At 30.3% G+C, this 11,492-nt stretch overlaps 1 protein-coding gene and 1 pseudogene across 3 annotated transcripts in view; both read left to right on the top strand.

The window, feature by feature from the left end:
- The window catches only part of LOC143253554 (GTPase-activating protein skywalker-like), a 33,201-nt gene extending 23,304 nt beyond the window's left edge, over positions 1-9,897 (top strand). Inside the window, exons 2-5 of one of the 2 annotated variants that reach the window (XM_076507617.1) lie at positions 951-1,111; positions 3,468-3,609; positions 6,072-6,384; positions 6,673-9,897. In XM_076507617.1, the coding sequence (XP_076363732.1) occupies positions 951-1,111; positions 3,468-3,609; positions 6,072-6,139 (371 nt within the window). In that variant the 3' untranslated portion in view covers positions 6,140-6,384; positions 6,673-9,897. Of the gene's footprint in view, positions 1-950; positions 1,112-3,467; positions 3,610-6,071; positions 6,385-6,669 lie in introns of both variants that reach the window. The other variant, XM_076507616.1, reaches the window with a different exon arrangement.
- LOC143253553 (fatty acid CoA ligase Acsl3-like) overlaps positions 1-11,492 on the top strand; it is a 168,098-nt pseudogene that overhangs the window by 91,899 nt on the left and 64,707 nt on the right. The gene's annotated exons all lie outside the window — the stretch shown is intronic.

Genomic DNA, 11,492 nt, shown 5'->3' with positions numbered 1-11,492 from the left:
GCTTGTCTGAGGATCATCATATCAGGTCTCTGCTGTTTAATAAATGCATCCTATATGATTGCTTTTGCCAACTGCCCTAAACAAAAGGCAATTAAGTTATTTGTGGGAAAGAAGTTGTTAAGAGTTGTAATATATATATATATGTATACACAACCTTTTTTTTAGAAAAATAATAATTATAATAGGTAGGAAAGTCATTTTCAACATTATGTTTTTCAAAGGTAAAGGATATTCTCCAGGACATTTTATTACCTGCTACTGATGGAAAATTAAAGTAGCTCGAGATCACTAGTAAGCATGTGATTGTGTAGTGATTGACTACTGTAAATGTTTAATGACATGGTATTTAGGAGCTAGCAATTTCAATGCCATCCTAACAGGGATTAGAAGCATTTAATGAAAATTAGGCAGTTACATTTTAACCAATCAGAATTTTCATTGTCTAAAATTTAAACCTAACAAATTATTAAATAGATTAAAGCACTAAATAGTGGTGTGATTTCTTTATTTGTTCGTGTTATTTGTTTTGTTTAAGGCTATTTGAATGATTATTTCAAAGATACTGTAATTTCTTTTTTACATATAATATTTTCAAATATACAAGATTTTAAAAACTGCAAAGTTGAAACATGTTTTTCACCTTTTTTAATAATTTTACTAAAATACTTATAAGAAATTAATCTGTTTCTGTAATTTTGTATACTTTTGAGGTTGTTTTAAATTGAATTACACAAAAATATTAAAATTATTCCATAAACTATGTACCATTTCATGGATTCAAATGTGTGATCTGCATTTCATTTCTATAATGTATTTTTGGAATTATTTAAAATGCATCCTTCAAGTTTATGACAATGTGATTGTATGCTATTTGATATTCAAAAAGTTTATTGAGTAAAAATACTTGTCTTTTGTTAGTAGTACACAGAACTAATGAAATCTTTATACAGGAGTAAAGATGGAAGAATTATCTGGTAATGATGTTTTCAGAGAGCATGTTAACAAAAGAGACCTTCCAAAAGTTCAACCACTGACGCCATCGAAATCTAAGTATTTAACTGACACCATCCAGGAGCTAGAAAGGCTTTTAAAGGAAGAACATAATCAACAAGTATTATATTGTTTTGATTCTTTTGTGAACTGTTCATGTCATGTGTGATACTGTTAAGACTGTCTGTAAAATGCTTGTGTGGTTTTTACTGCCCTTTTCAAAGGTTTCATGTGACAGATTGATTCTGATAGGTATTCAAGTGTTTGAGATATTTAATTCTTGTATTATGTACTGTAGGTTTGTGAAATGTTTACTGCAAACATTTTGAAATTGTTTTATGTCTTTGTAAAATTATAATTATTTAATTTTAATATTAAGAATGAGATTTTAACTCTTACTGTACTTAACTCAAGTTCAGTAATGAAACTATAAAGCTTGAATTTAATATCTTTTTATGTAGTTGTTGTATCTTTTTATGTATTGTAGTATATTTTTGTGTAGCTATAGTATCTTTATTTAGTTGTAATATATTTTTATGTAGTTGTATTTTTTATTAAGCTGTAATACCTGTTTGTGTAGTTATAGTACCTTTAGATATAGTATCTTTAAGTAGCTGTGTATTTTTATGTAGCTGTGATATCTTTTTATGCAGCTGCAGTATCATTAGATGTAATATCTTCAAGTAGCATTGTTTTCTTATGTAGTTGTAGTATCTTTATATAGCCCAAGTGAATTTTTATGTTGCTGTAGTATCTTTTATGTAGCTATAATATCTTTTTATGCAGCTGTAGTATCTTTAAGTAACTGTATCCTATGTAGCTGTAGTACGTATTTATGTAGTTGTAGTATCTTTAAGTAGATGTAGTATATTTATGTAACTGTAATATCTTTTTATGTAGCTGTAATATTTTATGCAATTGTAGTATCTTTATTTAGTTGTAATACCTTTTTATGTAGCTATAGTATCTTTTTATGTAGATGTAATTTCTTGTTATGTAGTTGTTGTATCTTCATGTATCTGTAGTATATTTTTATCTAGTTGTAATATCTTTTTATGTAGTTGTATCTTGTTATGTAGATGTAGTATCTTTTATGTATATGTAATTTCTTGTTATGTAGTTTAGTTTCTTTATATAGCTCAGGTATATTTTATGTTGCTGTAGTATCTTTTATGTAGCTGTAATATCTTTAAGTAACTGTATCTTATGTAGTTGTAGTATCTTTATATAGCTATAGTATATTTTTATCTAGTTGTAGTATCTATATAGCTGTAGTATATCTTTATCAAGTTGTATTATCTTTATGTAGCTGAAGTATCTTTATATAACTGTAATATATTTTTAGGTAACTTTAATATCTTTTTATATAGCTGTAATATCATTTTATATAATTGTAGTATCTTTATTTAGCTGTAATATTTTCTTATGTAGCTGTAGTATTTTTTATGTAGTTGTAATATCTTTTCATGTAACTGCAGTATCTTTTTATGTACATGTAGCTGTAGTATTGTTTTACATAGATGCAGTATCTTTTATGTATCTGTAATATCTTTTTGTGTAGTTGTAGTATCATTTTTGTAGTGTAGTGTCTTTTTATGTAGCTGTAGTTCTAGTATCCTTATGTAACTGTAGTATTTTATGTAGTTGTAGTATCTTTATAAACTTGTAGTATCTTTTTTATGTAGATGTAATATCTTTATGTAGCTGTAGTATCTTTTTATGTAATTGTAATATCTTTTTGTGCAGTTGTAGTATTCTTTATGTAGAGTAGTATCTTTTATCTAGTTGTAATATCTTTTTTATGTAACTAATATATTTTTGTCTACTTGTAGTAACCTATTTATGCAGCTGTAGTGTCTTTATTACATGTGCTATATTTTTATATAGCTATATCTTTTTATTTAGTTGTAGTATCTTTATATGTAGCTATAGTATTGTTTATGTAGTTGTAGTATCTTTTTATGTAACTGATATACCTTTTTGTGTAGTTGTAGTGTAAAAGTTATGTAACTGATGTATCTTTTTTTGTAGTTGTAGTATCTTTATATGTAGCTATAGTATTGTTTATGTAGTTGTAGTATCTTTTTATGTAACTAATGTATCTTTTTGTGTAGTTGTGGTATCTTTTTATGTAACTAATGTATCTTTTTGTATAGTTGTAGTATCTTTTCTTTCAGTGTAATGGCTAGGTGTATATCATACTGGTTAAAAGATAGATTTTTATTATAATCTTTCTTTTTTCCTTTTTTTTCATGAAAGGTAAACCTAATGATAACCCCAAAGTTGGCTTTGTAATACTTATAGAGAGAAAACTAAATATCGTATAAAAAATCAAGCATATGATGCGTGTTTAAGTTTTGTGTAAATAAGGAAGGACAGAAAGAACACAGCTTAGAGAAGTGATGCTACAAAACTCACTGTATTATAATGTTAACCAATACAAGTATATGTATGTATTTTTTTATTTTCTTTTATAGGTAAAAGAAATAGTACGATTCTGCCACTGGCAGATTAACCATCCCATCAGACGGAATTTATGGGTGACAATATGTAATTATCACAATAACAAAAATGAACATGAAGAAGGATATTACTGTAGTAAACGGAATGAACTATTAGGTGAGTGTTTCAAAGGAATACAGAGCTGTTTACATCAGTCAAAATAATTATTTGATAAATTGTGTAGAGCAATGCAGAACCTTTTCATACCATTCAAAATATTTAATAGATGAATTGTTTAATGGAAATTAGAGCTTTTTACCTATATAAAAAATTACAAGGGCACATGAACAAATGAAGTTCAAACTGGAAAAAAAATATCTTGTTCAGAATAACAGTTATAATGAGAGCCTTCAAAAGAAAATCTACAAAAGTGACTTGGAAGAAAAGGAAGATGTTTTGTAAGTTTCATGTTTTGTCTACAAATAACATTGAGTTATCCTGTTGCAGCCCATGCCACCTTCATTTCACATCATGAATACTTTGCATAAACCATCTATGTGAAAACACTGAGCAAATTATTTCTTTGTGAGAAATTGAAGCTCTTTACAACATCCAAAATAATTAGTAAAGAAGTTTCTGAAAAGGAGGTTGAAGTGTGCTACATCATCCAAAATAATTATTAAGAGTTGTTTAAAAGGAGGTTGAAGTGTGTTTAGTCATCTAATATAATTATTAGGTGACTTGTTTAAGGGAAGGTTGAAGTGTGTTACATCATTCAATATTATTATTAGATGAGTTGTTTAAAGAAAGGTTGAAGTGTGTTACCTCATCCAACATTATTATTAGATGAGTTGTTTAAAGGAAGGTTGAAGTGTGTTACATCATCCAGTATGTTTATTAGATGAGTTGTTTAAAGAAAGGTTGAAGTGTGTTACATCATTCAATATTATTATTAGATGAGTTATTTAAAGAAGAGTTGAAATGTGTTACATCATCCAGTATTATTATTAGATGAGTTGTTTAAGAAACAGTTGAAATGTGTTACATCATCCAATATAGGTATTAGATGACTTGTTTAAAGATAGTTTGTAGTGTGTTACATCATCCAATACAATTATTAGGTGAGTTTTTCCAAAGAAGGTTGAAGTGTGTTACATCATCCAATATAATTATTAGATGAGTTGTTTAAAGAAAGGTTGGAGAATGTTATATCATCCAGTATTTTATTAGATGAGCTGTTTAAAAAAAAGGTTCAAGTGTGTTACATTAATCAATATAGTTATTAGATGAGTTGTTTAAAGGAAGGTTGAAGTGTGTTACATCATCCAGTATGTTTATTAGATGAGTTGTTTAAAGAAAGGTTGAAGTGTGTTACATCATTCAATATTATTATTAGATGAGTTATTTAAAGAAGAGTTGAAATGTGTTACATCATCCAGTATTATTATTAGATGAGTTGTTTAAGAAACAGTTGAAATGTGTTACATCATCCAATATAGGTATTAGATGACTTGTTTAAAGATAGTTTGTAGTGTGTTACATCATCCAATACAATTATTAGGTGAGTTTTTCCAAAGAAGGTTGAAGTGTGTTACATCATCCAATATAATTATTAGATGAGTTGTTTAAAGAAAGGTTGGAGAATGTTATATCATCCAGTATTTTATTAGATGAGCTGTTTAAAAAAAAGGTTCAAGTGTGTTACATTAATCAATATAGTTATTAGATGAGTTGTTTAAAGGAAGGTTGAAGTGTGTTACATCATTCAACATTATTATTAGATGAGTTGTTTAAAGGAAGGTTGAAGTGTGTTACATCATTCAACATTATTATTAGATGAGTTGTTTAAAGGAAGGTTGAAGTGTGTTACATCATCCAATATTATTATTAGATGAGTTGTTTAAAGGAAGGTTGAAATGTGTTACATCATCCAACATTATTATTAGATAAGTTGTTTAAAGAAAGGTTGATGTGTGTTGTATCATCCAACATTATTACTAGGTGATGTTTTCAAAAGAAGGTTGAAGCTCATTACATCCCCCAAAATAGTGTAAAGAAAGTTTGAAGTGTATTACATCATCCAGTATAATTATTAGTTCAGTTGTTTAAAAGTAGTGTGAAGTTTTTTTAACATTATCTGATGTAATTAGTTTTTATTGATCCTAATGTTGGTAACCAAATGTATATTATTGGAATAGGTTACAGATGTGTCTTGATCAACCCTTACAACCTGATCTTTCCACCTTGGTTATAGCTGTGTTTTGATCAGTCTTTACAATAGGAACGTTCTGCTTCTATTAAAGCTGTGTTTTTGCCAGATACTAGCTCCTTCACTTCAAATTAAACAAGTTCTATGTACCCTTTTATTTGTAGGAATAATAGTATTGCTTAAATCTATAGCTACTATAAGGTATATCACCTATGAGACAAAACTACAGTGGAACCCCTCTAAAGCAGCCACCTTTGGGACTGAGACAAACTGGCCTGATTAGAGGGGTTTCGCTGTACATAGTTAGGTATTATGTAAACAAAAAAAGAGACCGTGATTGAATGACTGCTTTCAAGGGGTGACCGAATCTGAGGGGTGGCTGCTTAGAGGGGTTCCACTGTACATACATACTGATTAATTTTATTTTTAGGAGAACTGAAGATACCACCAAGCCTACCACCATTTGTTGATCCAGCCTTTGCATGTACTATTTCCTGAACAAGTCTGGACAACAGGCAGTAGAACGAGTCTTGTACATACTGGCTGATCTTAGTCCATTCATAATGTATTGTCCACTAGCTTACCCCCTAGCAGGTATCTTCATGCACTACCTTTCTGAAGAGGAGGTCTTCTGGGCTTTATATAAATTGATGACTTCAAAAAGAGAAAAGTTTCTTAGTTGCACCCGAATGGACCATGAGGTTAAATGTCATGCCCTGGTCCAACTCACAAGAAAGTTTGCTGTAAGTGAATTGTTATAACCTGAATTATGTATTGAGTTTCTAGATAAGTGTTGAGATTATGAAACTGTCATGACTTGAGGTCTTTATTGGGGTTCCAGCTAAGTTAATCTGTTGTGTGGATCACAAAGTTGTGTGCCATGATCTGAAATGTCTATTAGAATTATAATTAAGTGTGATATGTTATGTGGATTGTGAAGTTAAGTATTATGCTGTGATATTTCATTTTGTAAATTTGTATTGCGTTTAGAGATAACAAACATAAAATGTAGATATTTTTATTTCTAGAAGGAGGCTTACACACATCTCAAGAAAGGCTTAAAAGAGAGGGAAAACCTGGCCTTGCTCTTTTTGGGTTGGCAATGGTGGATTTTTAAAGCTCTGCCTTTTCATTATCTTGTAAGTTTGTTCTTGGAACTGTTAACTGGATTATATGATATTTTCATTACATTATAAGTTTTTTATTGTAGCTATTAACTGGATTATTTGAACTTTTCATTATCTAGTAAGTTTGTTCTTGGAAATATTAACTGGATTATTTGACCTTTTCATTATATTGTTAGTTTATTCTTGGAACTATTAACTGGATTATTTGACCTTTTCATTACATTGTAAGTTTATTCTTGGAACTATAAACTGGATTATTTGACCTTTTGATTACATTATAAGTATTCTTGGAACTATTAACTGGATTATTTGACCTTTTCATTGCATTGTAAATTTATTCTTTGAACTATTAACTGGATTATCATATCTTTGCATTACATTGTAAGTTTGTTATTGTAGTTATTACTTGTCACTTAACATATCAGACATAGTTTTGTTTGTCAGTTTAATGAAGTTTGTTATGTTAAGGGAACTGAATATCTTTTTTTTCCCTTCAAACTATGAACACTAATTCATGTACCATCTTGTATTACTTACATGAGTGGCTAAGTTTCTCATACAGGTTGAGTAGTAATGATAACTTATGGAGTGAAATCCACTGGTGGTCATTGTCAGTAGTATAGTGGGTGCTTGACTGGGACCTTGGTGCCATCCTGCATGAAAACAAAGATCTATTACTTATGCTGCCTTCTCTTCAAAACATATTCTTTCATCTTCTTGCTTTTGGTCACAGTTATTCTCTTCTTTATGTTAGTGACTTGCTTTTCCTGTACCCTTTCCATTATCCTCATATTCATGTTTGGTTTTTCTTTGGTATGTAGCCACTTGGTAACAAGATCTCTACTCTTCTCACCTCTTTCTTCCTTCTGTTTTTCTCTTCTTTGCTTGTTTCGACCTGAACAGACCTTTCTTTTTCTGTTCATACTGTTTGTTGCAACTTGGTTTGTACTTCTCATTTTTGAGATATTTGTCTCCATTCCACAGGATTCCCTTTCTTCCTGAGACATATCTTCCTCTGCTCTTATTTTATGATCTCTCACATTCTTTGTTTGGTCTCCTCTTTAGAACCCACTGTTCACACTTGGTCTGCATTTAATCTTGTCAATTCTCTTACCTCTATAATTTGCTAATTGTTTCCTACTGCCACTGGACAAGATCAGTCATACTGGAATGTGTACTACCTTACATAATTTCATCATCCACTCTCTTCTTCATATTGGCTACTTTGTCTCCTGAGGCTTACCATATGCCTTTGTTTGCTGCCTTTATTATATCCACCATCTTTACACTGGTGTGTACATTTTTTTTTTTGGTTTGTAACCTTTGCTTGCAGGATCCTGCTAGGTGGTTGGTGGTGTCTGTCATGGTGAATTTATTTTTATAAAACCAGCATCTAGCCTGAAAGATGGAAAGTGCTTATACTATTTGTCCTTGCTCCATATGTGCCCACTATTGAGATGGGGTATTCTGCAAATTTACTTGAGGTATCATTGTGTTATCTTTCTACTGTTTAGTTCAGACCGTATTTATTCCATGTACTATTATTATGGAAAAAGCCAGTGTCAGAGGGTTTCCTGTCTGCTTCCCCGGCTTTTCAACATAGCTTTACGTGGTTGTTCAGTCTCCAGTCAAAGATCTTTCTGGCAGACACTTTCTCCAGATTTTCTTATCATGAGTTCTTTGAGGGAAGAGAGGGAGACCCCTCCCACTTACCAGTTTCTAGCCACTTGAATGGTGGACCATGTAGAACTGTCACTAATGGGGATGTAATAACTTGGGGTTGAACAAATGGTGCCAACTGGTAGGAAGTTGGGCAGTGGTGATGCTGTCAGTGCTGTGTAGGTCATCCCTCATATAATTATACTCATAACATGTCAGCATCCACAATCCAACTGCTGCCTGGATGTTGGTTTGTTGGTGGTGTGGTGTGGTGTTGATTGATGTAGGACCAACCAACATAGTCTTCAGATTTGTGGTTGGTAATGTGAATCCAATGAAAAATTCTAGAGATGATCCATCACATTTGCTTTCCCCCACTGTTGCTACTGTTGCTTGGAGTTGGTTGTGTACTCAGTTTGATTGGGTTGTTGGAATGGAAATTACTTTGCTTTTCTGATTACTGGTCATGAGGTGAAAATAGTTGGAACCCTTCTCCTACCATGGACTAGAAGACATACTTGTTTCTTCCTTACTTTCAATGTGGGTGAAAGGTGTAGCCTAACATCAATGAAGTGTTACCATATGTAAGTGTTCATCATTGAGTGTCCCACATTAGAATATTTCATCAGGAGTTTCCTAGAAAGAGCTTATTTAAGCATCATTTCCAGAGGTATTTCCACTATAACAGTGTAGGACTTTAAGCTTTCATGTGAAAAGGTATGTTTCACAAGGCTCACATTGAACTTTTTAATTATGGAGCCAGTGAGACTCCCAGATGTTTGATAATTTGAAATGTATGTATCACAAGGTTCATGTTTAACTTTTTGTTACAGAGCCAACCAGACTCCCAGATGATAGATAATTTAAAATGATACTAAGAACATCAACATCACTGAGTTAAATAGTTGATATTAGGTAATTTGAAATGATACTAACGATATTGACATTACTGAATTAAATAGTTGATATTAGATAATTTGAAAAGATACAAATGACATCAACATTACTAAATTAATAGTTGATATTAGGTAATTTGAAATGATACTTATGATATCAACATTACTGAATTAAATAGTTGATATTAGGTAATTTGAAATGATACCAAGAACATCAACATCACTAAATTGATAGTTGATATTAGGTAATTTGAAATAATACTAGGGAAATCAATATCACTGAATTAAATAGTTGATATTAGGTAATTTGAAATGATACTGATGATATCAACATTACTGAATTAAATAGTTGATATTAGGTAATTTGAAATGATACCAAGAACATCAACATCACTAAATTGATAGTTGATATTAAGTAATTTGAAATAATACTAGGGAAATCAATATCACTGAATTAAATAGTTGATATTAGGTAATTTGAAATGATACTAATGGTATCAACATTGCTGAAGTATTAGTTGATATTAGGTTATTTGAAATGATACTTACAATATCAACATTGCTGAATTAAATAGTTGATATTAGGTAATTTGAAATGATACTAACGATATCGACATTACTGAATTAAATAGTTGATATTAGATAATTTGAAAAGATACAAATGACATCAACATTACTAAATTAATAGTTGATATTAGGTAATTTGAAATGATACTTATGATATCAACATTACTAAATTAATAGTTGATATTAGGTAATTTGAAATGATACTTATGATATCAACATTACTGAATTAAATAGTTGATATTAGGTAATTTGAAATGATACCAAGAACATCAACATCACTAAATTGATAGTTGATATTAAGTAATTTGAAATAATACTAGGGAAATCAATATCACTGAATTAAATAGTTGATATTAGGTAATTTGAAATGATACTAATGGTATCAACATTGCTGTAGTATTAGTTGATATTAGGTTATTTGAAATGATACTTACAATATCAACATTGCTGAATTAAATAGTTGATATTAGGTAATTTGAAATGATACTAATGGTATCAACATTGCTGAAGTATTAGTTGATATTAGGTTATTTGAAATGATACTTACAATATCAACATTGCTGAATTAAATAGTTGATATTAGGTAATTTGAAATGATACTAAGAACATCAGCATCACTAAATTGATAGTTGATATTAGGTAATTTGAAATAATACAAGGGAAACCAATATTGTTGAATTAAATAGTTGATATTAGGTAATTTGAAATGATACTAAGAACATCAGCATCACTAAATTGATAGTTGATATTAGGTAATTTGAAATAATACTAGGGAAATCAATATAACTGAATTAAATAGTTGATATTAGGTAATTTGAAATAATACTAGGAAAATCAATATCAATGAATTAAATAGTTGATATTAGGTGATTTGAAATGATACTAGGGACATCAACATCGCTACATTTGTTTTGAATTCATATTTCAGGAAAAAAAAACAATTCAAACTTTTTTTTTCTGACTATTAAATAGTTTTTATTTATATGTGTAAGAGGCTAATGTCCATTCGCCCACAAAACCCATCCACAGATTGAAGTCCAATTTGGATGAGTCTTCACATGATTTTATAGTAGTTTTTCTTAAATCACTATGTATTAGCTGATTGCTTGGGGAGGTTCGTGGGGAGTGCATGACAACAGACTGATTAGGAATTTGGAAAGTCCTATTACCTTCCAGTAGGGGATTTTGTTAAATGTGTGAATTGAGCATGCCACTGTTGAAAATGTTATTATAAGTTCAAAGTGATAAACAGGTATATGCACATATTTAAAAATTACCAAACCTTTTTGACAGCTATGGAACATTCTGTTTCATAATTTTACATTCTATATATAAATATTTCCAAGAAGTTACCTTAAAGTTAGTTGTGGGTTTGACAGATGTGACTACTGATTTGTTGGATTGCTTCTGAATGAGAAAAACTAGATATTTTCAGTTTTTTAGGCAGGAGGTAAGTGGTTGAAAAACAAGATCATGAAGGTGATCAGCTGTTATAACACACAACCTGTTGTGCCTGAAACTACGAGGGGAGTTTATCTCAGAGGAAACCCATTCCATTATTTTTTGGCATATCTTTGACAATGGCGTTTGTCATCTGAAACG

The sequence above is a fragment of the Tachypleus tridentatus genome, chromosome 6 (genome assembly GCF_004210375.1).
Source record: "Tachypleus tridentatus isolate NWPU-2018 chromosome 6, ASM421037v1, whole genome shotgun sequence".
Classification (NCBI taxonomy): Eukaryota; Metazoa; Arthropoda; class Merostomata; order Xiphosura; family Limulidae; genus Tachypleus; species Tachypleus tridentatus.
The sequence above is the reverse complement of the archived record's forward strand: the minus strand, read 5'-3'. Positions and strand labels throughout refer to the sequence as shown.